Source organism: Aspergillus wentii, assembly GCF_001890725.1.
Source record: "Aspergillus wentii DTO 134E9 unplaced genomic scaffold ASPWEscaffold_6, whole genome shotgun sequence".
Lineage (NCBI taxonomy): Eukaryota > Fungi > Ascomycota > Eurotiomycetes > Eurotiales > Aspergillaceae > Aspergillus > Aspergillus wentii.
This window is the reverse complement of record NW_024467837.1, coordinates 1,114,703-1,139,339: the sequence shown is the minus strand read 5'-3', so window position 1 is coordinate 1,139,339 and position 24,637 is coordinate 1,114,703. Positions and strand designations below refer to the sequence as shown.

The window sequence follows — 24,637 nt, the reverse complement described above, 5'->3', positions numbered from 1 at the left end:
CAAATATTGATCTTTATAGCTACAAGCAAATCCAGCAGCGCCTTTCCCCCGACGATGACCCTCGAAACGACTTTCGCCGAAGCGTCTATAGCAGTATCACAGGTGGGGGATCCGGAGGGGTGCCGATGATATTCGCAACAGACTCAACCGAGAATCGAAGACATCGATTTGTCTCGGGTCGATTTCTGAACACATGCGGACTGGTCGACCCTGGCGACTGGATTCTGACGGTCCATGTCACGGGTGGCTTTTATAGATCGCTGGACCTACTGTCGGAGATGTTTGAGAGCGCAGGCGGAAGTGTCCTTGCTGCAGGACCGACACACGATGCCCGTTCCAAATGTCGTCGACGCACTTATCAAGTATCGTGTCAATGTCCTCAGTGGTGGGAGTAGTCAGATCTTACAGGTTATCAGCTACATTACCTCCCTGGAGCAGGAAAAGCGAGATGCACTCAAAATCAACAAGATCATCTTCACTTCCCAGGTTCTTGGTCGTCCTCAGCGAGACTTTATCCGATCCGTCTTGGGCCCGGTGAATATCTGTTCGGTGCTTGGAAGTGCTGAGGCTGGTCCTTGGGCGATTGCCAATCTAGCACTCACCGGGGAACCGGGAGACGATGCAATCGAGTACATCTACGATACGCGGAAGATGGTTATCGAGGTGCTTCCGCTCGAGGCCACGGATAGCAATTCTGCTCAATATTTGACAGAGCTTCCTCAAGGCAGTGTGGGCGTTATCGTACAGACTTCCCTACAGCGTCTGAGAAACCCCCAGGTCCGGTACATCACTGGCGATGTTGAATCTCTTTATCCGTTGTCTGCTTCCGTGAGAGACGCTGTGCCTGCCGAAGAAGCGCCGTACTTGAGAATGATCCGGGTCTGCGGACGTGATAAGCGTTTCAGCTTTAAGTGGGTAGGGAGATACTTCGAATTCCACACCATCAGGGAGACCATGCGCACCAGCAACTGGGAAGTTCTGCAGTGGCAGCTTATATTGAGTGTTAAAAAGCCATCGCCAGAAATGATTCTGGAAGTTCGCCTCTTGCGTGCCGCAACTGACAACCAGAGTTCCGAAGAAGAATTGACTGAGAAGCTCAAAGAGGTATTTGTTGTTGTTCGCAACAGCGAACATCTGTTCAAGGTCACTTTTGTAGGAGATGATCAAGTCTCCCTCCTTCATCCATTCAAGGATTGCTTCTTACCTGAAGTACAGGGCGTATAAGAAATAATCCAGTCAGCACTCGCGAAGCATTCCACGACGGATGGTTCCGAACAGGAGACGTTCTCAAGATGGACACGGATGGTTTCCTCTGGTTCCAAGACCGCCAAAAGGAGATGATCAAGTACAAGGGGCAAGTCAATCTCGTCGATCAAGCTGATCCCTCCATTTACACGCTTTTTTTTTTAGAAACCTAATCGCCCCTGCGGAGCTGGAAAATGCTCTCTCTGCACCCCCAGACGTTCTCGAAGCTGCTGTTTGCGGCTACTTTGATGAATCGCAACAGACGGATCTTCCCGTTGGATATGCCAAACTCAGGGATACTGTGGACGTCACCGACCGCGCTCGCGTCCTCGCAGATATTAAAAAGGGCATGGACGATGCTGTATCCCCAGTGAAGAAATTAAGAGGTAGGCTGTTTTATCTGGCAAAGTTGCCTAAGAACCCGACAGGAAAGATCACGAGAGCGCATCTTCCAGCTCGCTTAGAGGCTGCTAAAAAGAGGGCTGCAAAATTATGAGCATCCCAATAGAGATAGGTATTCGGTTGAGTTTACCAAAATTACTATATATAAATATAGTGGTGTATATCTGCATGTCATTCCCTGTCTCCGCTTCGTCCGGCAGTTTTCCCACTCACGCTAATTCAACAACTTCAAGTTCCCCTTCTGATTATCTTCAAATACTTTGGATCTTCAGTCGATCAAATTCTTCCGATACCCCCTCATATTTCGTCATCCCCGGATTCCTGACAGCTGCCACGCGCAGCACCACCGCAAGAATGGGCCGTCTTGATCGTTTTTTGCGTCGCGTCCATGCCAGACAGAGACATCAACAATCCCCGCCAGGTTGGTCTTCTTTCTTTTATCATGCCTCGACTTGTTTTCTATTATATTTATGAGCTATTCCCTCCCTCTGGTTCATTCTCTCTTTCCTGTGTGCAGCAATATTGAGTCCTTGGACTACTGGGTCAAGCTTGCTTGACCGTCCATTCCTTATGGTATTCTTCGTATGACCTCATTTGATTGATCTTCTATCTTCGAGATACCTTAAGACGAGTGGCAGTGCCAGAGTCGCATTTCGTATCTTCCTCAATCATTCTATTCCCGATTCACTCCACCATGGTACCCTTCATTTATTTACTTTCTCTATTATTCGCAGTCTCTGTTACCGCCCAGTCAGAGCCAAAGAGTGTCTTTGCCCATTTCATAGTGAGATATTCGCCCATGATCCATGACGCCATCTAACGCATACAGGTGGGCAATGCGGCGGCCATGACGGTTGAGCAGTGGGAATGGGACATTATTGAAGCCCAGAGAGCTCATATCGATGGATTCGCTCTGAATATCGCCCAGCAAGATAGCTATACTCAGGATGTTCTCGACAAGGCTTACTTTGCAGCAGAGAAGCTGGGGAACTTTTCTCTTTTTCTCTCTTTTGACTACCTCTCAGGAGGACCATGGCCTACAGACCGTGTCGTTACACTCATAAACACGTATAAGAACCTACCGGCGCAGTTTCACTACAAGGGAAAACCATTGGTGTCGACCTTTGAAGGAGCTGGAAATACTGGGGACTGGGCATACATCAAGGAAGCGACTGGCTGTATATTCATCCCCTGCTGGACGAGCCTAGGACCTGCAGGGGTGGCCAGCATAGATGCCGTTGACGGCGCGTTTAGCTGGGATGCCTGGCCCACCGGGGCAGAAGACAAGGATGCGACAAGTGATGAAGCCTGGATCAAAGCCCTTGCCGGCAAACCATACATGATGCCTGTTTCTCCGTGGTTTTATACGAATCTTCCTCAATGGGGGAAGAATTGGCTTTGGCGTGGTGATGATCTGTGGCACTATCGCTGGCAGCAGATCATGGATTTACAGCCGGATCTCGTTCAGGTATATCAGCCTTGTCCGTCTTTTGCATGCTGTCTTATTGACCTCTTGCAGATTATCAGTTGGAATGACTATGGAGAAGCACATTATATCGGACCCATCCGCGAAGCTGGTATTCCCGACGGGGCCGCTCGCTATGTTGATAACCGTTCCCACGATGCATGGAGAGCTCTTCTGCCGCACTACATCAATGCCTATAGAACGAAAGACACAGTCTCTGTCAATTCCATACCCGGAGCTGTCGCACCTATGTACAATCCCAAATACCCAATCTCCTTCGAGGAGAAAATCACATACTGGTACCGATTGAACCCCAGCGATTCTGGAAGCGCTGATGGTACAACCGGCAACAACCCATCCATGGGCCAAACACCAATGGCCCCGGGTGAGATCTCCCAGGATCGGATCTTTGTCACTGCGCTGGTAATGGAGCCGAGCGATGTTTATGTGCAAATTGGAGAGAATTACCCGACCGTCCTTCAGGCTTCATCCGCTGGTATTAATCACTTCTCTATTCCTTTCAATGAACAGACTGGCTCTGTTTGGCTGGCGATTGTACGGAATGGATGGGTGGCCGTGGAAACAGTTGGGCCTGCAGTTACCGAAGAGTGCGAGGATGGATCTGTCAATTGGAACGCATTTGTTGGTTGCAGTCACGAATATACGACATGGTAGCTATTTTTATGATATCCCATTTGCGAGTTTGCTTCAAGTTTCAACCTAAATGACTTGTTCCTGCAGTGCCGATCAGTCACAGGCACAGAATGCGATGACGTCGTCTCGGCTGTTGAAATCGAGATGAATTCAATTAAACCAACATAGAATAATTAAATTAGTCCTGTAATTATAGAAGTACAGCTATTCACTATGCTCCTTTTCTCTAATCCGCACCCATCGTCCGCATCGTTATTGATGACTGAGATCTCACGGTGGATCCGATCGCCGATAAGCAGAGCTCAGCTGGACCCCCAAGCGAGGCCATTCCGCATCTCCAAGTCAACCTGCATCCCCTCATTTCTCCTCACCGACTCTATCCAAGACGTACTCCCCTTTTGACATTAGATTGCGTCTTCGTTCATATTCATCTCTCGTCATGGCTAGGAAAACCCTCGTTGACCTTCACAATCCCAACATGGCTTATCGCTTGTCCAACTCCACCCAGCTCCCCGAAGCTCATCAGCATGCTCCGGCTCCTTCTCGCCCGTCTGCCAACGACAAAGACGACTTTGCTCCTGAAAAATATGCCAAACCTTACTGCGAGTTCATGACCGCGAATCCGACTATCTTCCACGCCGTCGATGCCTTTAAGAAAGAACTCGAACAAAACGGATACGAGGCCCTCTCGGAGCGCGACGTGTGGACGTCCAAGCTACAGCGTGGTGGAAAATACTACATCACCCGCAATGACAGTGCCCTAATCTCGTTCTCGATCGGTCAGGAGTACAAGAGCGGTAATGGTATGGCAATTGTGGCCGGTCATGTGGATGCTTTGACGGCCAAGTTGAAGCCCGTCTCCAGTCTGCCTACCAAGGCGGGTTTCCTCCAGCTCGGGGTCGCCCCGTATGCTGGTGCTTTGAACAAGACCTGGTGGGACCGTGATCTCTCAGTCGGTGGTCGGGTTCTCGTCCGCAATGCTGAAACTGGAAAGGTTGAGACCAAGCTGGTTAAGCTGGACTGGCCCATTGCTCGCATTCCCTCTCTGGCAGAGCACTTTGGGGCTCCCGCTGACGGGCCCTTCAACAAGGAGACTCAGATGGTTCCTATTATCGGTGTTGATAACTCCGATCTTTTCAAGCAGTCGGAATCGCCTGCGTCTGACAGTGGAATCAAGCCCAACACGTTTGCGGCTACACAACCGGAGAAGTTGGTCAAGGTCATCTCCAATCAGCTGGGCGTTACGGATTACAGCTCAATTCTTCGCTGGGAGCTGGAGCTGTTTGACAGCCAGCCGGCTCAATTGGGTGGTTTGGAGAAGGACTTGATCTTTGCCGGTCGGATTGACGACAAGCTTTGCTGCTATGCCGCCCACGAGGCACTTTTGGCCTCCGACGACAACACATCCAAGGGCGTCGTGAAGATGGTCGGAATGTTTGACGATGAAGAGATCGGCAGTCTTCTCCGCCAGGGTGCCAACTCCAACTTTATGAGCAGCGTCATGGAGCGCATTACCGAGGCCTTTTCGCCCTCGTATGGACCCAATGTGCTGTCCCAGACTGTTGCTAACAGCTTCCTCGTTTCATCGGATGTCATCCACGCCGTAAATCCGAACTTCCTCAATGTTTACCTGGAGAACCACTCTCCCCGTCTGAATGTCGGCGTGGCGGTCTCTGCTGACTCTAATGGCCACATGACGACAGACAGCGTCAGCCACGGTTTCATGCAACGTGTCGCCGAACTTTGTGGTTCTACCCTTCAAGTTTTCCAGATCCGCAATGATTCTCGAAGTGGCGGTACCATTGGACCTATGACCAGCGCCCGTATTGGTATGCGAGCCATTGATATGGGAATTCCACAGTGGAGCATGCACAGCATCCGTGCTACCACCGGTAGCTTGGACCCTGGCTTGGGTGTGAAGCTGTTCAAGGGCTTCTTTGACAACTTCGAAAAAGTCGACAAGGAGTTTGAGGACTTTTAGATATGCTTGTTTTTTTGAACCTTTTTGCTGTGGTGAGCTGATGCGGCTTTTTTTATGAAATAGCTATAGCGCCTTTGGGGAATTTGAGTTCTGTTTTTTTCTTACGCCACTCTTAGCTGCTCGCAATTGATAAAAACGGTTATTGAATCATTTTTTTTTTTTGGACTTTTTTTATTTTTTATTTTTTTGGTTCATTTGGTTGTGTTTCTAACATACAGTACACCCAAACCGGCGCGCATTCCAGATATCCTCCGTGGTATCAAAATATGACATCGTTATGTTTTACATATAATAACGAAAAGGGGTAAGAAATAAACAAGAATCTACTAATGATGGAACAGTGTGATCTGTGTACTTGGTGTCAGTCAGCAACTGAATCTAAATGGGACCAGCAGACACGTGCAATGGACCTACCTCTCTTCCACTGTATAATAAGGCTGCCAGCAGCACACTGACACTATCGTGAGTTATCACTTTTACATTCTGTGGTGATGGTTGCCTGGTAGCTCTTTTGGAAGTCCCTCGACATGGCCGTGGCGTTTTCACTGCCAGGCATGAAATTCAGTTTTCGCTCCGCGTCGCCATATTCGGGATCTTCGTGGTGTGTTATTGTTCTGGATACACCAGTGCCGGTCCAGTACGTCGGTGCACGTCCGTGAAACTTGGGAGAGTTGCCGTAAGTGTTGCTTCCGCTACCGAAGGTGGAGAGAAGGTGCGGCATGATACTGGACACAAGAGGACGGAGAGTAGGTAGACAGGCGCAGATGATTCCGACGTTGCACTCAACAGCGGACCAGGATGCGGCGCCGACGTTGTCGTCTGTTCGGTCAGTTTGGCATTTTTGATTGAATGGTACCTAAGTGGCTTACAGGTTGGATCGGCCGATTCGGAAATCTTTTTCAGAGCGACCAAGCGGCAAATGCTGGTCACGCATACACTGGATCAAGGTTAGGAAGGCGTAACGCAGAAAGACTGAATAGGAAAACTCACAAGCCACCCAGAGCAAAGATGGTAATGAGGACAAACCTTTGCTTCCTGGGAAGAGCAAGTGTCGCCAAAGCCGGGACGGGGATGACAAGAATGGCAATATCAGTGCTGATATGCATGGCTGCGTTGGAGAACCACAGTCCTTTACTGCTCAGGCAGAATCCTTCAATCGAAGGATCCCAGAACTTGGCGACGGGAAGACAGTTGAGAAAGGCGCTCAGGACACACCATGTCCCATATATGCCCAGCATTGTGATCATTGTCCAGCATACGACACGCATGTATTTTTTTGATGTGAAGAGGTGGAAGTATTGCATTAGGATGGAGGCTTTTGCGCATAGCACGGTGGCATTATAGAAGGGTATGGTGATCCAGAAAGCCTGGGACGAGCCAAGTTAGGTGGAGTCCTCTTGGGGAATGCATAGAAGCTCACCTTCATCTGAGCCATGAGGATCTCGGGGGGGATATCAGCTATATGCATTCCCATTCCGTTGACAACTTCGACAACATAGAAGCCCATGAAAACGAACGAGTTGATCTATCTCAATTAATATCGTCGATCGGTTTGGGGATTCACTCCGCGGATCGTGAACTCACCAGCGCAATGACGATCATCCAATCATTGGGTTCCATGTGCCTCACCAACTTGACCCGGGTATATAGACGAGCGGCGACGAAGCATGTTGCCAAACAAGTGAAGATGATACTGACAGCCAGGCCTTGGGTGCCACGAGTGGTGCGATAAGCTTCATGGCTGCCCCGTGGGAGCATCGCATAGGAGTCTGGCATGTTGGCGATCAACAGTTGCTACTAACCTGCTCTGATGAAGAATGAAGCGTTTCGAATTTGAGCACAGCCAATGTCGAAAATCTAGGCATGCACGTTTTAACCCTCGACTAAACCCTATACACTGACCACATCCCTGAGGAAGGTAGAGAAATCGATCGAGTTATAACCGTTTCGTCAAGATAAAGTATACAAAGGGAGGGGGTTAAGAGAAACGGCCAGGTCTCGTGAAGAAAGAGAGCCCTCGCTGCATGTTTCATTGCGTCCCCGGGTTTGCGGGCCGATGCTAAGACAGGCGACAAGCAAAGGGTGTAAAAAGCAAGGGAGCGCCAACATAGCTAATCAGAGACTCATATGAATGTGCCCACAGACAGAGCCCATTTTTTTTATTTATTTTCTTTTTTGCCAAAAGGGCGTGCACTATGTGCATTGTCCATTAAAGGGCTGTTAACAGGGTGGGAAGATCCTTGGATAGGGGATCTCCAAAAGGGACGTGGGGAGGCACAGCCGGAGTCACAGCCAGCTTCAGATCCCAACAGCCCTAACTCTGACAGGCAGATGGGCGAAAGGTCACGGATCAAGTCACGGACCCGATGCGGCGGACGAGAGGCTTTGTCCGTGCAGTTATCTACAGACAGATGATCTTCAAAGCTCTGAGGGGTGGCCAAATGGAGATGTATCCAAAAGGGGCCCTTCTATAACTGCATACGATGCATATATGTGCACAATGCCTATGTATTACATGCACCACGGCAACCATATCCTTGATCCGCAGCCTCCAGAACGAGATGGTAAGTGTATATTAAGACGGAAAATGACTAATTGGTGACATGCCTCCGCACTCCACAGTGGGACATTGAAGGACGATGTAGCTAATCCTATCCTGGGAGCCGGGAAAGATGGAGGCGCCAACCGTTTAGTCGACAGTATGATGTTACATGAGATCCTTTCTTGGCTCATTTTCTCCTCAGGCTTACAGGTCGACCTCCTTTTGACATCATGATTGGCTTTTGCATTATCTGTGTGGCTGTCTATAATCTGTACGTTCCTGGGAAAGGGGGGTTGGAGGGCTAACCAAGAGAGGAGAACAACCCTTGTCCCCAGACCTTTTGAGAGAAAAGGGAACACGATTGAAGACAAGATGAGGTCAACAATCACCCGACATTGAATAAAAAAGGAAAGAAGATTTTGACTACCTTACAGCAAACTATCCTAGGGAGACAGTCCCTCGTTAAGCTCATCGCACGGAACGGGAGTAAGGGATGATGAAGGGTCCAGGGACAGGGTTCTGAAATCCCTTTTTGATTTAAATTTTGGTCGATAAGAGATTGTGGGTGACAGAATGGGATAAAGATGGGATAGATCATCTTAACGAGGGGATACAAAGTACCATACATGCGGATGGATGGTGAATCTCCGAGTGCTCCGTGGCTGCCTGTGTATAGACACAGTGTACTCCATCAAACAACATCAATTGATTTGTCTATCAAGGATTCAGTCCGGATCTGGTTTCAGATCATCTTCTACGGCAGTCACTCACATCGATCTGATGGTCTTCCATCCCAAACCGAACGGATTTATTCACGGAGTCGAAAAAGGGGCAGGTTTGTACCCGGCATACCTATCACATTTGCTTGCATCGTGGCTTTTGGGGTTAACTATAGAGTACAGAGTAGTACAAATAGAAGCATTATTTTCAATTAAGATGCTGCTATCGTACTCTGTTTATTGCGTGGTAGCAAGGAGAGCTGGAAACCATCATTATTGACGCTCTCTGCCATAGTCACGCTTCGCTTACCAGCAACTATCCACCGCCACCAATGGCTAATAATGGCTAGCTAATAATGAAGCTATGTCGTCAATCCTCTATTAATACGAGCTGAGGCTATTGGTATTTTTATGGATTTCCGTTCAATGTGATACCAGGCTATGTCGATAGTCTATACACAGGCCTGGGTATAGGCCACGAGATGTCAAGTCTTCATGCCACATGGCTGTCGTCTGGAAACAATAGCTTGTTTTATTTGTCACTGGTTGCTATATTCAATCTGTAGTTATAGCTACTCGAAGTGAGATGATTGATTCTATATTAAACTCGCTTCTACCTTCATCTTGTCGATTTGTCACGTTGGTCTGTCAGTTTTCTCGTATACTGTCATTTGCAAATGTCGAATCGATTCTATGTGTATAGCGTAGATAATGTGATACTCTCCAAGATATTAATTGGCTGTATGTAATCATTTTCTGGGTCTAAATGACTGATATTTAGTTGTCGATTGCCTCGTTGTATATAGTACCTTGTGAGTTCGCTGCAGTGAGTTGAATATCACCCCAATTCCACAATAATCGACATCAAAAATAAATACATCGCTAAATAAAACACCCAACCATCAATCTATCCTAAATTTAACCCCCATCTTCATCCCTATCCTCATCGCATAGCATCGCCATCTCCATCGTCATGCCTGATAAGCCGATAAGTATAACGCACAGACCAACTAAAAAAAACCCGCGAAATCACGATTCGAACATTTCTTCAACTTCCCACATTCACACCATCCCACTCTTTCCCCTCCTTTTACCCCCTCATATCCGTCATATTCAAACGCGAAAATGGCGGACTCTACTACCCCTCCCAAACCAGTCAACACCATTGTTCTCGATGCCGGTCCTATCTTGAAAAATACCCCGCCGCTATCCACCCTGCTCGCACAATGTGAGGAAATCATCACCACCCCCTCCGTTGTTAGCGAAATCCGCGACCCCGACGCTCGCATGCGTGTCGAGACTCTCTACCTGCCTTTCTTGAAGCAGCGCTCTCCCAGTCCCAAAAGCTTCAGTATTCTGAGCGAATTTGCCCGCAAGACTGGCGACCGCGCGGTCCTCAGTAAAACCGATATCGAAGTTCTGGCGCTCGCCTACGAGATTGAGTGTGAGAAGAATGGCGGTGACTGGAGACTGCGAAGTGTTCCCGGACAGAAGCAGGTGAATGGAAAGCCGCCTGCCAAGGTAGAGGAGAAGAAAGAGGAGTCGACCGAGCCTGCGCAGGAGGAAAAGAAAACCGAAGAGGTGGACGCCATCACGGAGGACTTGAAGACAACAACTTTGGAGAATGGCGATGCTGTTTCGACAGAAGAGGAGTCTCCTGCTGCGGACACTGAGGCGGAGCCTCAGGCCACTGAGGAGGAAGAGCCCCAAAATGAAGAAGACGAGGCCGAGTCGGATGGAGGGGAATGGATTACCCCCTCCAACTTGAAGAAGCGGCAGGCCCGCGACGAATCGAGCGCTGCGTCTGCAGCTCCTGAGCCTAAGGTGATGCAGGTTGCAACCATGACCACTGACTTTGCGGTTAGTAGATTATGCCAGGATCATGCTAAGAACCATATCAATACTGACAATTTGATAGTGCCAAAACGTACTGCTTCAGATGAACCTGAACCTTCTGTCAACGACCACTCTGCAGAGGATTAAGCATCTCAAGTCCTTCATCAAGCGCTGCCACGCCTGTTTCTTTACCACCAAAGACATGAACAAGCAGTTCTGCCCTCGCTGCGGAAATGACACCCTCACTCGCGTCTCCTGCTCGACCGATGCCAACGGCCAGTTCAAAATGCACCTGAAGAAGAACATGCAGTGGAACAACAGGGGCAACAAGTACAGCATCCCCAAACCCATCCACGGCACTGCCAGCGGAAAATGGAAGGGAGGCGGCGGCAAGCAGGGATGGGGAACCGACCTTGTCCTCTCCGCCGACCAGAAGGAGTATACCCGGTCTCTCACCGAGGAGGGCCGAAGACTTCGAAAGGAACGCGACCTCATGGACGAAGACTACCTGCCTGGAATTCTGACTGGAGAGCGGAACAAGCACGTTGGCCGGACAAAGGTCGGAGCTGGCCGCAATGTGAACTCGAGAAAGCGCTAATCGCGGTCGTTCTCTGCATTGGCTTGGATTGGCGTTCTGGCACGAGAAGTTTCATGACCTTTGTTTTTTTCTTTTTAATGGTTGGATGACCTGATGGCTACGTTTCTTTGGGTAAGGCTATGCATATAGGACATCTACAGGAATAGGATATAGACGATAAAGCAATGTCAAAAGGTATATTGATCACCATGCAAGGTATCACTGGCTTGGAGCTTACAGTATCACCTGATACGTAGAATCGACATCCCGAAGTCAAAGAAAAACTAAGAACAGATCCAAACATAGTCTTTTGGCCATCTAGAGACCGCACAAATAACACCATTCGCCAATAAATGACTTGATATAACACCCCCGTATATTCATTTTGCCTTGATCTTTTTTTAAAGGTTCAACCCCTTACAGCTGCGCAACTTCCTTCTCTGCAATTCCACACATTAGCCTCCAGCCAAATCACAAGACGAGGGGATGTATCGTACCAGGCTGCTGGGTCATGAGCAGACCGTATCTTCTCTTGAGAGTAACACGGTGTCTATATTAAAAATGACCCGCATTAGCTTGAATCCGTTCCGTAGTTTCCTCACTATTCAGACACCAACGCACCTCGAGTACTTGTCATCGGGAGAGAATCTGGCCGGGTGGGCAGACTTGGTGACCTCGCCATTCAAGACCTTCTTGAGGGTGTAAACCCGCTTTCCTTCCTTGTCAAGGGTGTACTATCATCCATTTAGTATTTTTGTCGTTGCGCCCTAGCATTGGATTGGGATTGGGGATTCGCGATATCAACGTACCATAAGATGCATCCTAGTAATGACAGGTTAGCTATGGCACATACACAAATTCAAATGAGCACATCACACTTACTTGACGGTATTTAATCGAGACCCGGGGGATTAGTATTATTTGTCCGTCCTGAGCTGGTGAATTCGTTGGTTGTTCTTTTCGATAAGTGGAGGAATTTTTTGCGGCAGAACGAAGAAGCTCGGACCACCGCCGGGGATCTGCTGAGTCAGCCGCAACCCTTTTTTACCTGATTTCTTCCCAAGCGAATTTTATTGCCGACACTTTTTCTTCTTCTTCTCATCGCTCGACGATGAGGAATAATGAGAATGAACGGTTCCCACGGGATTCCAAGATGATTTGATCGGGTTTTCTACACTGCTAACTGCCAATTGTATTCAAAACTACCTATTTGGATATTCATCTTCCTGACATCGTCTTGAAAAAGATTTTCTGGTAAGCTTCACGACTCCTGAACACATAGCCCTACCGCACGCAAGCTCGCTTGCACTTCTTCGGTGATGATGAAAAACTATACCCAATCCTAGGCAATGGCACTTTGATTTCTCGCTGTTCGTCGATGATGGTAGTATATTGACTACAACGGTATCTGAGAAGAAGCTCGCATCATGCGGTGTATTGTTATGGAAGCGAATGACTCGTGCTGACTCTTCCCTTTAAAGTATTAGGATCTTTCTGGATAGATCAATAATGATTCTGTGATCATGGCCTCTCAATCTCAAACTATGTCAATTCCAAATGGTGGGCCTGAGGCTGCTGCCCCTAAGGCTGAGACCACGTCAGACAATGCACGTCCAGCTCGCCGTCCTCGGCCTCCAAGACCCAATTACAGACAAATCCATCGTTTCCCTCTCCCCATTAGTGTCCATCCTCTTCCCCCCCTCATTCCTCATAACCCTCTTTCCATTGTCACTATTGTTCTCTCGTATTTGACCTACTTCATCTCCCCTGCCCAACAAGATGTCTATTCTGCCTACTTTGACTCAGCTACTTCCTCGGTTCATGTCACTGATGAGAAGACCATGCGAGCGTTGTGGGAGATGGGCTTCTTTGGTAAAGGAAGTTTGAGTAGAAGTGAGCCCAGCTGGCTAGAGCGGGAAAAGAAGAGGAGGGGATTGCTGGGTGGTAAAACAAGTGAAGAGCACACGTCGCAGAGAAGAACCGAGCGGCGTGAGCTGAAGCTCGAGAGAGCTAGGATGGAGAAGAAGGCTATCGAGGAGAGACTGAAGGCGGAGGCTGCGGCTCGGGAATCTGGTGCCACACCAGCCGATCCAAACTCCGTGCCAGATGGTGCTACTAACGGCACGGCTACAGAGAAGTTTTCCTTAAAGAAGGCTAGGGAAGCCAGACAGCTGGAGTCCCAACGCTCGGTAGAACAAGATGCGGAGAAAGACGCACTCGATGCCTCGCCTGGTAGAAGAAAGTCCATTGGCAAAACCGTACGATTTTCCCCTGTTGTTCAGGAGAAGCAGTTCCTCGCCGATTCGTCCGTGTTACATCTACCAGAAGTGGTCGTGGACGAACCCAAAGCCGAGGAGGAGCTTTCCTTGAAAAATGAAGAGCACCTTCAACTATCAAATGAAGAAGCCTTTTTCCTCGTGTATGGGCTCGGTGCCCTGCAAGTCTTTGACCACCAACAAAATGCCGTAATTCCTGCTACATCTCTTCTTTCACTCCTTCGCCGGCATTCATACCACCCGCCTCGAGAAACCTCGTCGGGCTTGGAGCCCGATGATACGTTCATTACCTCCTACGTCGTATACCACCACTTCCGATCTCTCGGATGGATCGTGCGCTCCGGTGTGAAATTCGGAGTTGACCATCTTCTTTACAACCGCGGACCGGTGTTTTCTCACGCTGAGTTTGCTACCGTGGTTATCCCTTCGTACGACCACCCTTACTGGTCTGAAACCGAAGAGAGGCGAGAGCGCGCCGCCAGCAAGCAGGCACGCAGCTGGTGGTGGCTTCACTGCGTCAACCGAGTACAGGCGCAGGTGAAGAAGAGCTTGGTGGTGTGTTATGTCGAAATACCACCACCCTCTTCGACAGAGGAAGACATCGGAGCTCTTCTCTCGCGGTATCGTGTTCGGGAAATGGTCATCAAACGATGGGTTCCCAATCGGAGTCGGGACTGATCGTGATGTTTCTACTGTACATAGTTGACATATCATCGGGCTTGAGTTGGAATATTCTGTTGTAAATATATGTAACATGATCATGAGGCATGAGAAATCAATACCCTGCTTTTGAACAAATATCTTTAATTATAACTCAAAGACCAACGTGACTAGCTTTGGACTGCTGCCTGATATCTCAACTTCCACAGTTGTGGCATTGGGGATATATACGTTCCATCAATTTTTATCCAACTTCACACTGGCTCTGTTCGCTCATTAGCACCTCAAACATACATCTTGCCCGAACCCTTTGAAGCAAGAAGACATCAACAAAATGTCATCAACCCCGCCCAACCATCCCCGAAACATTCTACAACAACCCCCAGGATATCCCCAATACTACTTCTTCTACGGAACGCTCACAACACCCCAAACACTCCAAAGAATCCTAGATCACACCGAAGAACCCACCCTCCGCAAAGCCCAAATAACCGGCTTCACAGTAGCCAAATGGGGCGATTACCCCACCCTGATCAACAGAGAACAAAATGATGAACAGGAGCAGGAGCAGGTAATTTCCGGATATGCGTATCTGGTACAGTCGGATGAGGAGGCGCAGAAGCTTGCTAGTTATGAGACCAAGGCGTATATGGTTACTTCCTGTTGGATTTGTTTCGTGGATGGTGAAGAACCGGGGGAAGTACGAGGGAGAACTTTTATGTATGCTGGGGATGCGAAGGCTTTGCTGGAGCAACGATTTGATCGGAAGCTTTGGGCTTTGCAGATGGGTGGGAAGTTGGGATGATGGTGGATGAGAATAGTCATCTCAGATAGCTTCAGGTTAGGATTATCTTTGCAGGTTACTCACGAGGGTATGCTGTATAGTATATCTAATCCCTAGTATGATGTCTGCGCTAAATTCATGTTTAGATGAATCTGATCATCCGTCTGTCTGCGAACAAATCGCTATTTTCTTCATATATCCAAAGTTACACTCTCTCGGCCTTGCCAGCCTTTTCCAACAATTCGTAATACTGGTCGACGGCCTGCCGCCAGATCGAAGCACCAATTTCTTCTGCCTTACCAAGAAATTCCTGGAAGGCGACCTCCCAGCCCTCGGTGACTTCATCCAGGAGAACTCGCCCAGGAGGCAGTCGAGGATGTTTGGCGGACGAAGCGGCCATCAATCCACCAGACTCAACAAGAGGGACGCTTAGTCTATATTTCCAGACGACCTCGCCATCAATATAGAGCGAGTATGTAAGAACAGAACTGGGCACCTTCGCTGGCGTCCCAGACGGAGTATCGATCTCTTCGTCATAATTGGCGATGTCGATTAAACCGTACTTGAAGTTCCCAGTGGGAGTGTACTTGATTGTAACATCTTCGTTGTCTGTCTGTTGGTAGGTCCCCACAGGAATGTAGAACATACTCAGTGGGCCAACGCTGAACTCATGGAGACCCTCGCCGGCACTATTAGGGGCCAGCTCGTCAGGGGTCAACCCCAATGTAGGATCGGGGAACCGAGTGGCCCCGAACTCATGGCGGTCGCCGCTCAACATGACAATGCGGACGCCTAGCTCTCGCTCAGCACGCCACATTGCCTCGAAAACAGTGCGGCGTTCATGCAAGAACCCGCCCCAAGTGTCGGCGTTGCCCACAGGCCAGTTCTTGGTCATGGGCACGCTCGATGCAACAAACTTCCACCGAACCTCAGCAGGTTCCGGGCGGCCTATGTACTCAAGAAGGGACTGCAGCTGTGCTGAACCCAAGATGGTGGAGTTTGCCTGCGAGGGTTCCGATCGGTAGGTACGCGTATCCATCATGAAGAATGAAGCCGGGCCGTTGATGAATGAGAAGTAGGTGGTATTTTCGGGCTTGGCAAAAGGCATAGGCGGAATGGGTGGGTTCACGCTGACGTGGTAGTGTACATACGGATCAGCGGCCGCCGGATATGGTGCTGTGGTGTTTCCCTGAGACCAGTCGTTCGCAATTTCATGGTCGTCCAGCGTGTGAAGCCAGGGGAGGTCAATCGCCGGGCCGTCATTGGGAATGGTCCACGATGGCGATGAATAGACGCGGCGGTATTCGCTGCGATAGTGAGAGATGGAAGATCCAAAACGCTGAGGAACATCGATATAGATGAAGTCTCCAAGGAACAGCATGAAAGCTGGCCGGAATAAGGACGGAAGCTTGGCGATCGTCTCGGACATCTGCTCAATACCTGGAATTCGCAGAGGATGAGAGAGCGGATTGTACGGAAAGTTTGCCTTTATGCAACTCGAAGTCAGGAAACTAAGTCGGGTGGCTGATTCCGACCCTGGGAGGGGTGCTGTAATGAATGTTCCCGTCATATTGTTGGACAGGGAGTAGCGGTAGGGCGAGGACGGCTTCAAGTTTTTGAATGCCACCTTAGCCGTGAAGTCAGACGTATCATCAAGAGCATAAACGATTCCTTCTTCGATCCATTTCGCGGCGTCCGCTTCATGGTTCGCTTCCTGGTAGTAGACGTACAGGGGAAGCTGGGCCGGGTCAGGCTCACGAACGAGCAGATTTGCAGTAGTTGGCGAGATATAGCCGATACGAGAGATTGCGGCATCCGTGCTAGGATATAATACCAGTCCTCGTACGAGAAAGTCGAGTGTGAGAAGCGAAACGATGACATTAATGAGAACCGTCAAGCGCGTCGACCATGGCGACCTAGCAGATGGCAGGCCTGTCAATAATGCCTTTATAGCACCAGGGCCGCCTTGGCCTGATGACTTCCGATTTTCTGTATGGATTTACATGAGCACTCCATAAATAGGAGTAATGAATATGAGATGGGACCGTACTGGAGTCTTGATCTTTCCCGCCGTTGCGACCATTGTTGCCTTGTCGGATGAGGGATGGCAGTGTTGAGAGGTATACAGCCAACGAAGTGAAGACTATGGGTGGGAAATGATGACCGGGAATCTGGAGCAATATGTTAGCAGCTGTTTAGAGGGAAATATATCATCAATCTCATGATGACGCACCCATCGTAAGAAAAGAAAGGCGATAAGCCGGATCGTTGCGGAGCTTGTCGCAACGACAATCCGTGGTAGGGACCCCATGACTTGCAATCGGAGCTATCAGACGATGTATCTGCAGCTATAGGTCAATCTCTGATCATAATTAAGTCTTTTCTTCGCGTCCGAGGATGAAAAGGAGATGGAGAGGAGGCGAAGGATTACGGCAAAATAAAGCGGTGTTGGCGGCGTTGTCGGCGGTGATGGCTATGACGACATGGCCGGCAGCCAAACAGACGCCTTTATTATTAATGCGCATTGCTTTTTTTTTTTTTTTTTTTTTTTTTCATGGATGGCAATGTTGGATTCATAAACTGAAAGTTGGTTTATTCATTCCAGTGTCTCATATGGTGTTCGTATATACAAGGTAGTATCATCAATATATACTCCGTACCAAGACAAACAACCTTCCCTCTATCGATTCATCATATCCCGAATCACATTCATCAGATTATTGGCCATGGGCCCAGCAGTCAGCACTTGTCGAGCTGCAGCGACCACTTGCTTCATGTGCATGCTCAGCGACATCTCTGCCGCCCATTGCCAGGGCTTCTCTCGCTCCCCCGGCTGGGAATTGAAGTACTCCCAGCCCATGACGCCGCCAAAGTTAGGAAATTGCTCAACCAGCAGAGCCAGAATCGGCCCGATCTTCTCTCGTGGTACGTAGCCTTGCGATCCATTGCCCGGGTTTGTCAACAACCCATAGACTACTCGTTGCGGGGACCATCCCTGCGCAACAATGGCAGCATACATGCGAGGATCATCGGCTGGCCCCCAACCGTTGTAGAATTGGGCGTTATACCAGCTGATCTTTGACGCCCGTTGTTGTTCCAGCTGTCGGTAATCAAAGCCGGATAGGTTGCCCATTCCCAAAAGTGCGGCGGCGACTGGGGCCAGCGTTATGATAAATTCGTCCCCGAGATCCGACTTCAGCCGGTCGATAAGTCGGATGACGCCGGCCAAGGACATGGACTCTTCTACATCGAGGTCCATCCCTTCCAGTCCATGCCGCCGAATCATAGCCAGCAGAGGTTGGTAGAACAACTCGAACTGCTCCTCACTACCATCCAATTTCTTAAAAGTACCCGGAGCTGCTCCCCCCAGCATTCCCATGACTTTGACACCGGCCTCCTTCACCAGAGGCACTTCTGCCCACAACGCATCATGTAATTCTTTCTCTGGTGGATCATTGTTGAGGGTAATATGTCCAGGGTCTGTATTCAGGTGAAAGGCAGCGATGATGATGTGGGTGATTCCAGTGTTGTTCTCCACCAGCGGCAGCATCGAGACATATTGGCCTCCATCGCGGATGGTTTGGTGGTAACAGACCACGCGGTGTCGCGACAATTGTCCAGAAACAGGAGGCATGTTTATTGTAGGAAAGAGGAAATAAAGGCCAGGTTTGCTTTTTGATAGATGCAATTTAGCATCTCGATGGAAAACAGCGGGGGGTTAACAGTTCGTCTGACTGTTGCCCCGCAGATCAGCCGTGCGAAGATTGCATTTCTGGTTGCGAAGCTGTTGGAAGTAAACCAGCTTAGATGTGAATAGCAAAAATGTGGCCATATGATACAGAAAATTATAGATATTATCTTTGATAAATGAGACACAAAAAAGAATCATCAATGATGGAAGAAAAGAGCAAAAAGAATTGCAAAAACCAGAGGGTCGTGATAGATCGCTGACTAACCAGACAGGGCATTCACTGCGACGCTTCAACACCCCCAACGTCCTCGCACTTCCTGAAAAAGCTTCCATTTTTCAAGCTGTCATGAGAAATACTGCTGTCACCATGCTGTATGCCCTCCATCAATGGCCAGGCTACTCCCTGTCATGAAACTGCTGGCCGAGGACAGCATAAAGACAATCGCACCAGTGAATTCATCTGGGGTTGCCAGTCTGCCCAGCATATTCTCCATCTCCCACAATTTCCTCAAACCTGGGACCTCTTCAAAGTTCTTCTGGACCATAGGGGTCAGAATGTGCCCAGGACATTGCGAATTTACTCGAATTCCATGCTTTGACCATTCCATGGCCAGGTTGCGAGTGAGCTGAATCACGGCTGCCTTGGACGAGTTGTATACGGGGCAATGGAGCCCTTTGTTGGCAATGAGTCCCGACATGCTGGCTATGAATACGATTGACCCGGAAGTTCCACGCGCCATCATCTGCCGGGCAACTGCATTGGCGGACATGAAGACACCGGTGTAGTTGACATCCAACATCTCTCTTGCTTCGGCGGGGGTGTAATGCAATGCTTCTTTGATCTTCTGGATCCCTGCTGCGGCTACAAGTCCATCTATCTTATTATGACTTGTTGCAATATCTGCCACGGTTCGATCGAGCTCCTCTTGGTTCCTCACATCGATCTGGTGATAGTACAGTGAGCCCTTGTATCGCTTTGATAATTCATGTGACGCCACGAAATTAGGACCAGGGTGAGTCAGTCGATCAAAGCAGTGCACTGTGATATTGTCAAAATTTGTCACCTGCTTGAAAAGAACTGAAGCAAGTTACCATGGGCACCGCCTTGCATCATAGCTTCGGCCAACACTAAGCCCAGTCCACCTCCACCTCCTGTGACTACATACACCTTGTCACGGAGGCAAAAGTCTGGATATGGTTTTCTCAGTGCTTCCATGATTGGCTTCTCACTCGAGCCTAATTTGGTCTGGGGTTTCGAGGGAACGGAAGAAGCCAAGAACCTTCGATTGCTAGTGAATGAGGCCATCATTCCATAGGCTTGAAAGGCTGCTGACAAGGTAAGAATACCAGAAAAGCGTGCAAATCTGGTACCATGTCTACCAAGGAGTATAGATGGGTGAAAGATGGCCATTGACGCCAAGTATACAATGAAGAACTGATTGTATAGTTTAGATAACCTTGATTGACATGAACTATCTTCTATCTTGATATATTGCCGGTATATTATCTCATCAGACAGGAACCTATGAACTTCGTGCTTACAAGGTCACAGACGATTGTTCAGATTCCCTCGGTTGATTTCTTCTGGGCCATGGCGCTCTACTTCCTCACATTCATACTTTTCAGGCCATCAATCAGAAACAAAGCAGAAGAAATGATAGGCAAATGAAAGCTTGACTTGTTTCACAGGCCAGTTACACGAGAGACAGTACTTAATGTCAGATGACCTTACACTTGTATAGGTAAGACGTCAATTTGACATCAGCCATGATTTGGCTGTAAAGCCAAATCTGTAAATTGGCATTCCCTCTTAACGCTGCATAAATTCTTATTGGATTCCTAGTGCATTTTCGTTCCAAGATGAACAATAATTGAACAGGCCGAATGTATCTGGAATGCCCCAGCATATAGCCAGAGGCAAGTCATACAAATCGAATGATGTGAGGGTGACATCGAATCGCAGCTCGGCGAATTCTCCCACCAATAACTAACATTCCGACATGGTGGTATCAAACCTTACCGGTTGTCCCCAGGATCTCGAATTCTCTAGGCGAGGGACACCCATACTTCTATCTTGCGAAAGAACGAGATCGTATTTTATCGAAGGAGGCTGAGTATGGTTTCGTTGATGCCCTTGGGTATAGTATTATAGAGGCGTTTATGAGTCCCAGTCAGGACTACATAAACTCATGGATTCTGCATCTTTCATGGCATAAACTCGAGGTAGAGTATTGAAACTTAGCTAGCACAGTTTGACCTTGGTATAATATATCAGACCACTCGCAATGCAGCGATCCTTCTTCCAACGTTCCACTACTGTCTTCTCGAGTATCCGTGGGCTCGCAACAGCGTCCCATCCCAACCCAGGCAACTTTGCCAATCGCCCTAGAGCCGAGCTCTCCCGGATTGGACGTAAAGGAGGCCGGAAGGGAGGAAAGGCAAAAGGTGTAGGGGGATTTCACGATATGGATCCCGAGAAACAGGTATACTTCAATACCTTTCAATATGATTTGCTGAATACTCAACTGACACTTTCAGCATGAAATTGCTTCACGAGGAGGTCGTGCAGCCAGAAAGGTTGAGAAGGCGAGGGGAGAACACGACAGGTATCATCCTCATGGTCCTACCTCGCTGCCACCAGAGTTTGACAGGGGATGGGTTGTATGATATACATGAATTTATATAATAAGATATACCAGCAGATAGAATGAAGGAATGTATAACTGATTGACCAAGAGAAGAAGAGAAGATGAAGATAGAGAGTATAAAGTACAATACCATACATACGGTATAATACCGCTAAACCCCATCGAGACTGTATAAACACCCTTTTCTGCCTTACGGATAAGGCACCAATCGCGAGGTCTTCCACTTCCGCTTCTCCCAGGCTTCGCGTTCATTTCATCATCGCTCTACAAATCCCCTTTTTATTGTTATCGGTTCTGCCTATTAACTTTCCGTGGACGGACTGTATTTATTCCAAAAAAAGATGCTCCCTTTGGTGGCGTGAGCATATCTATTGCCTTCATTTGCATCAATCGCGTTCCCCTCGCATTCTCGAAATCAATAATTGTTCATTATGGCCAACACGGGGTATTCCTCGCCCTTCCCCACGTCTCACGACACAATCGGCGCTTCTACCCTCGCGACACCTCTCTTCATGCCATCCTCTCCTCCTGGCCCTGATGATGCGCTCATGGATTCCCCCGACCGTGCGAAGAGCCCTGTGCCGAATCGCGTCGCTAAGAGGGATAGCTATGATGACGATGCGCGTCTGCACAGAGCCGATTCGCCTGGTTCATCCAGAGCGTCGTCTCCAGATAGAGCTGCGAAAGCCCTCGACGCGCGCCTCGCTGATTACAGCCTCGATTTTAGCAAGTTCAACAGTGGTCTAGACGACAAGGATGACGAGCCCCTGCCCGAGTTGAAATTGCGGGAGGAGGATAAACTATCTGAAGTTGGTGGTCCTGAAGATTTCACTGCGAATCTGGAACGATATCTTATGGGCGACGATGATTCATCTGTGGATCTGAAGGAATTGGAGATGGAGGCACAGCAGGAGGAACGGGAGGAGCGACGAAGACAAGAGGAGCAAGAGGAAAAAGAGGAGAAAGAACAAGAAGATGAACAACAGGAAGAGGGGGAGCAAAAGGAGGAACAGAAACAGCAGCAAGATACTTCCAAATTACACCAAGCTGCCGTCGAGGATGAGCCGGAATTGGGCGAATACAGCGAATTTGGTCCTCCGATCGACATGTCAACCCCGTCTCATCTCCTACACAGAAACGCCGGACTCGCAAAAGACATAACACACCTTGAAAATATTGAGGAGGACCCGGACGATGAGCCTGACACAGCAGCGACACCATCAGTTCGGAAACAGAAGACTGTTTTCAACAATGACAAAAAGGGGACAGATGACGAATTGCGCCGGCAGATTGCAGAACTCCAACAAGCAGTGCAAGATCGGGATGAGCAATTACAGAGAAATCACCGACGGTTCTTGGAAGCAACCTCGGCGGCAGAGCAGATCAAGCACCTTCAACAAGAATTACAACGGAAAACGACACACCTTGACGAGCTTCATGAGAAACGTAGCGATGAGGCTCTCTTGCGTGAGCACATTCAGACTCTTCAGAAACAGAACGAAGAAAAAGAGCAGTTCCTACAAAAATCCGCCGTTAACACATCTGATATCACTGCACTCCAGAAGCAGATCGGTGACATGCAGAAGGATCTGCAGAGCCACAATACATTCGGGGATTTGGACTCGGAGAGACTAGACACAATCGCCCACCTTCGCGAGCAGCTCACACTCGCTCAAGAAGTGACTCAGAAGCGGGATGTCGCTCTCGAGGAAACGATCGCAAAATTGAGGGAAGTCACGACGTCTAAGGAATTGCAACTTCGAGAAACGAACACGGAAATAGATGGTCTCAAGGCGCAAAATGACGATCATCTTTTGTATATTGAGAGGCTGGAAGCAGACATCGACCGAGTGAACAAGGACTACCAAACTCTCGAGAATCGTATTGATTCTCTTGAAACCAAAAACCGTCCATTGGAAGAAAAGAACAGCACACTCGAAGCCGATTTGACGCGCGCCCAATCCCAGATGACCGCACAAGAGAACGCTCTCAAGGCAATGGCCGCGGACCTTCCGATTGAAAGCGGGGGCAACACGTACACGGAGATCCTAGAATTGATCAAAGACCTGGGCCATGGTGACATGGAAGACACAGTGGAAGGTCTTCCGAAGGTTAAAAACTCAGGAGATGGCGAGATTGAGCAGCTGCGCCAAGAACTTGCCAATCTGCAGGCCGAAATGAAAGAAATATCGTCCAGACGGGACACATTGGAGGCTGAATTGACACGCTCCCAAGAGCAAGCTACCGAAGCACAGTCACTTATCCACTCGATCGAAGGTGAAAACACCAGGCTGACCAAACGGGCTGATGAACTTAAGTCCAGCCTAGATAAGAGCAATACTGAATTATGCCAAACAAAAGAAGGCCACTCAGAAGCTCTAAGAACCATTGAGCGCCTTCGGGAGGAAAACAAGGTCCAGCAACCCAGCCCTCCCCCATCGCCACCAACAACACGCGACGTCAATCAGAAAGCAGCCGCCCAGGAGGAAGCGCACCAAGCCCAAATCGAAAGCCTGCAGTCTGCCCATGCCACGGCTATCTCTACTCTGCGTACTTCTCATGCCGATTCCAACCGCAAACTGCGCAATCTCCTCATGGCAGCCGAGAAGCGAGAGTCCAAGTTAAAAGCTGACCTCCAGGCTATGCGCAACTCACAGTCGGCTCGTGATTCCCGGATAGAGATGCTCGGCTCCGAAATTGAAAGGCTTGAGTCCGTAATTGCCGCCAAGGATGAGACGGCGGCGGCAATGGACCAGCACATTGCCCGCTCTATCGAGAAGCGCGAGAAGGAGTGGGAGCGTCGGATCGATCTCCTTCTCAAAGAAAGAGACCGCATGGGCAAGGCTCTCATGTGGACTTGGGGCGAGAAAGAACTTGGGGATACCAAGGAAGATACCGTAGGAGAGGATGGACGATGGAAGTCCAAGCAGGCGTATCGGTATAAGTATGCCCACCCAGAGGAGTGAGGGGAAGAAAGTATAACCTTTTAACTTTTGTTTGGGGGTTTTTATTTTAACACGGCTCTGTTTCGGGTGTGTGTATTTTTGCCAGGTGCACGGGGGCTGGTTGCATATATCTCTGAGGGTATCATGGATGCGAATTGGCGTTTGCAGGATGAATGGGCGTTTGTCTGTCTTAGTATAAACTGTTCTTAGGA

At 49.0% G+C, this 24,637-nt stretch overlaps 13 protein-coding genes across 13 annotated transcripts; 8 read left to right on the top strand and 5 right to left on the bottom strand.

The window, feature by feature from the left end:
* Positions 1 to 127: 127 nt before the first annotated feature.
* On the top strand, positions 128 to 1,247 carry ASPWEDRAFT_43113 (uncharacterized protein). Its single transcript, XM_040835954.1, has one exon. It carries the CDS (start codon positions 328 to 330, stop codon positions 1,222 to 1,224), a length of 897 nt encoding a protein of 298 aa, XP_040686733.1. The 5' UTR covers positions 128 to 327; the 3' UTR covers positions 1,225 to 1,247.
* A 984-nt stretch (positions 1,248 to 2,231) lies between these two features.
* On the top strand, positions 2,232 to 3,883 carry ASPWEDRAFT_603685 (glycoside hydrolase family 71 protein). Its single transcript, XM_040838517.1, has 3 exons — positions 2,232 to 2,431; positions 2,477 to 3,115; positions 3,167 to 3,883. The coding sequence occupies exons 1-3, from the start codon at positions 2,342 to 2,344 to the stop codon at positions 3,785 to 3,787; spliced, it is 1,350 nt and encodes a 449-aa protein (XP_040686732.1). The 5' UTR covers positions 2,232 to 2,341; the 3' UTR covers positions 3,788 to 3,883.
* A 64-nt stretch (positions 3,884 to 3,947) lies between these two features.
* ASPWEDRAFT_43106 (M18 family aminopeptidase) lies at positions 3,948 to 5,856 on the top strand. Its single transcript, XM_040835953.1, has one exon. The coding sequence runs from the start codon at positions 4,206 to 4,208 to the stop codon at positions 5,745 to 5,747; it is 1,542 nt and encodes a 513-aa protein (XP_040686731.1). The 5' UTR covers positions 3,948 to 4,205; the 3' UTR covers positions 5,748 to 5,856.
* Positions 5,857 to 5,910: 54 nt separating this feature from the next.
* Positions 5,911 to 7,396, bottom strand: ASPWEDRAFT_43103 (uncharacterized protein). The gene is made up of 5 exons (XM_040835952.1): positions 7,168 to 7,396; positions 6,738 to 7,114; positions 6,617 to 6,684; positions 6,162 to 6,566; positions 5,911 to 6,101 (listed from the first exon to the last, which is right to left on the bottom strand). Exons 1-4 carry the CDS (start codon positions 7,252 to 7,254, stop codon positions 6,205 to 6,207), a joined length of 894 nt encoding a protein of 297 aa, XP_040686730.1. The 5' UTR covers positions 7,255 to 7,396; the 3' UTR covers positions 5,911 to 6,101; positions 6,162 to 6,204.
* A 2,737-nt stretch (positions 7,397 to 10,133) lies between these two features.
* On the top strand, positions 10,134 to 11,442 carry ASPWEDRAFT_53100 (rRNA-binding endoribonuclease; the record flags this gene model as incomplete). Its single annotated transcript, XM_040837830.1, has 2 exons — positions 10,134 to 10,868; positions 10,927 to 11,442. 2 exons carry the CDS (start codon positions 10,134 to 10,136, stop codon positions 11,440 to 11,442), a joined length of 1,251 nt encoding a protein of 416 aa, XP_040686729.1.
* Positions 11,443 to 11,838: 396 nt separating this feature from the next.
* Positions 11,839 to 12,242, bottom strand: ASPWEDRAFT_174476 (H/ACA ribonucleoprotein complex subunit NOP10; the record flags this gene model as incomplete). The annotated part of the gene is made up of 4 exons (XM_040831230.1): positions 11,839 to 11,861; positions 11,919 to 11,971; positions 12,043 to 12,155; positions 12,231 to 12,242. The coding sequence occupies 4 exons, from the start codon at positions 12,240 to 12,242 to the stop codon at positions 11,839 to 11,841; spliced, it is 201 nt and encodes a 66-aa protein (XP_040686728.1).
* Positions 12,243 to 12,944: 702 nt separating this feature from the next.
* Positions 12,945 to 14,375, top strand: sen2 (tRNA splicing endonuclease subunit SEN2; the record flags this gene model as incomplete). The annotated part of the gene is made up of 2 exons (XM_040837829.1): positions 12,945 to 12,981; positions 13,024 to 14,375. The coding sequence occupies 2 exons, from the start codon at positions 12,945 to 12,947 to the stop codon at positions 14,373 to 14,375; spliced, it is 1,389 nt and encodes a 462-aa protein (XP_040686727.1).
* Positions 14,376 to 14,691: 316 nt separating this feature from the next.
* On the top strand, positions 14,692 to 15,162 carry ASPWEDRAFT_30162 (gamma-glutamylcyclotransferase family protein; the record flags this gene model as incomplete). Its single annotated transcript, XM_040833370.1, has 1 exon — positions 14,692 to 15,162. The coding sequence occupies one exon, from the start codon at positions 14,692 to 14,694 to the stop codon at positions 15,160 to 15,162; it is 471 nt and encodes a 156-aa protein (XP_040686726.1).
* A 184-nt stretch (positions 15,163 to 15,346) lies between these two features.
* ASPWEDRAFT_115239 (alkaline phosphatase family protein) lies at positions 15,347 to 17,452 on the bottom strand (the record flags this gene model as incomplete). Its single annotated transcript, XM_040828567.1, has 3 exons — positions 15,347 to 17,130; positions 17,192 to 17,312; positions 17,375 to 17,452. The coding sequence occupies 3 exons, from the start codon at positions 17,450 to 17,452 to the stop codon at positions 15,347 to 15,349; spliced, it is 1,983 nt and encodes a 660-aa protein (XP_040686725.1).
* Positions 17,453 to 17,821: 369 nt separating this feature from the next.
* ASPWEDRAFT_30160 (putative class III chitinase) lies at positions 17,822 to 18,775 on the bottom strand (the record flags this gene model as incomplete). The annotated part of the gene is made up of 1 exon (XM_040833369.1): positions 17,822 to 18,775. One exon carries the CDS (start codon positions 18,773 to 18,775, stop codon positions 17,822 to 17,824), a length of 954 nt encoding a protein of 317 aa, XP_040686724.1.
* A 419-nt stretch (positions 18,776 to 19,194) lies between these two features.
* On the bottom strand, positions 19,195 to 20,048 carry ASPWEDRAFT_115314 (oxidoreductase, short chain dehydrogenase/reductase family; the record flags this gene model as incomplete). Its single annotated transcript, XM_040828574.1, has 2 exons — positions 19,195 to 19,871; positions 19,925 to 20,048. The coding sequence occupies 2 exons, from the start codon at positions 20,046 to 20,048 to the stop codon at positions 19,195 to 19,197; spliced, it is 801 nt and encodes a 266-aa protein (XP_040686723.1).
* Positions 20,049 to 21,117: 1,069 nt separating this feature from the next.
* Positions 21,118 to 21,499, top strand: ASPWEDRAFT_30158 (KGG domain-containing protein; the record flags this gene model as incomplete). The annotated part of the gene is made up of 2 exons (XM_040833368.1): positions 21,118 to 21,315; positions 21,371 to 21,499. The coding sequence occupies 2 exons, from the start codon at positions 21,118 to 21,120 to the stop codon at positions 21,497 to 21,499; spliced, it is 327 nt and encodes a 108-aa protein (XP_040686722.1).
* Positions 21,500 to 21,911: 412 nt separating this feature from the next.
* Positions 21,912 to 24,446, top strand: ASPWEDRAFT_114626 (putative spindle pole body associated protein SnaD; the record flags this gene model as incomplete). The annotated part of the gene is made up of 1 exon (XM_040828510.1): positions 21,912 to 24,446. One exon carries the CDS (start codon positions 21,912 to 21,914, stop codon positions 24,444 to 24,446), a length of 2,535 nt encoding a protein of 844 aa, XP_040686721.1.
* Positions 24,447 to 24,637: the final 191 nt, after the last annotated feature.

Bases quoted from the DNA above. Each gene is read 5' to 3' on its own strand.
- ASPWEDRAFT_43113 (XM_040835954.1), top strand. From the start codon at position 328: ATGCCCGTTCCAAATGTCGTCGACGCACTTATCAAGTATCGTGTCAAT.
- ASPWEDRAFT_603685 (XM_040838517.1), top strand. From the start codon at position 2,342: ATGGTACCCTTCATTTATTTACTTTCTCTATTATTCGCAGTCTCTGTT. The intron at 2,432-2,476 runs GTGAGATATTCG...TAACGCATACAG, and splicing joins GTGTCTTTGCCCATTTCATA to GTGGGCAATGCGGCGGCCAT. The intron at 3,116-3,166 runs GTATATCAGCCT...GACCTCTTGCAG, and splicing joins TACAGCCGGATCTCGTTCAG to ATTATCAGTTGGAATGACTA.
- ASPWEDRAFT_43106 (XM_040835953.1), top strand. From the start codon at position 4,206: ATGGCTAGGAAAACCCTCGTTGACCTTCACAATCCCAACATGGCTTAT.
- ASPWEDRAFT_43103 (XM_040835952.1), bottom strand. From the start codon at position 7,254: ATGGGCTTCTATGTTGTCGAAGTTGTCAACGGAATGGGAATGCATATA. The intron at 7,115-7,167 runs GTGAGCTTCTAT...GGCTCGTCCCAG, and splicing joins TCCTCATGGCTCAGATGAAG to GCTTTCTGGATCACCATACC. The intron at 6,567-6,616 runs GTAAGCCACTTA...CTGACCGAACAG, and splicing joins CGAATCGGCCGATCCAACCT to ACGACAACGTCGGCGCCGCA.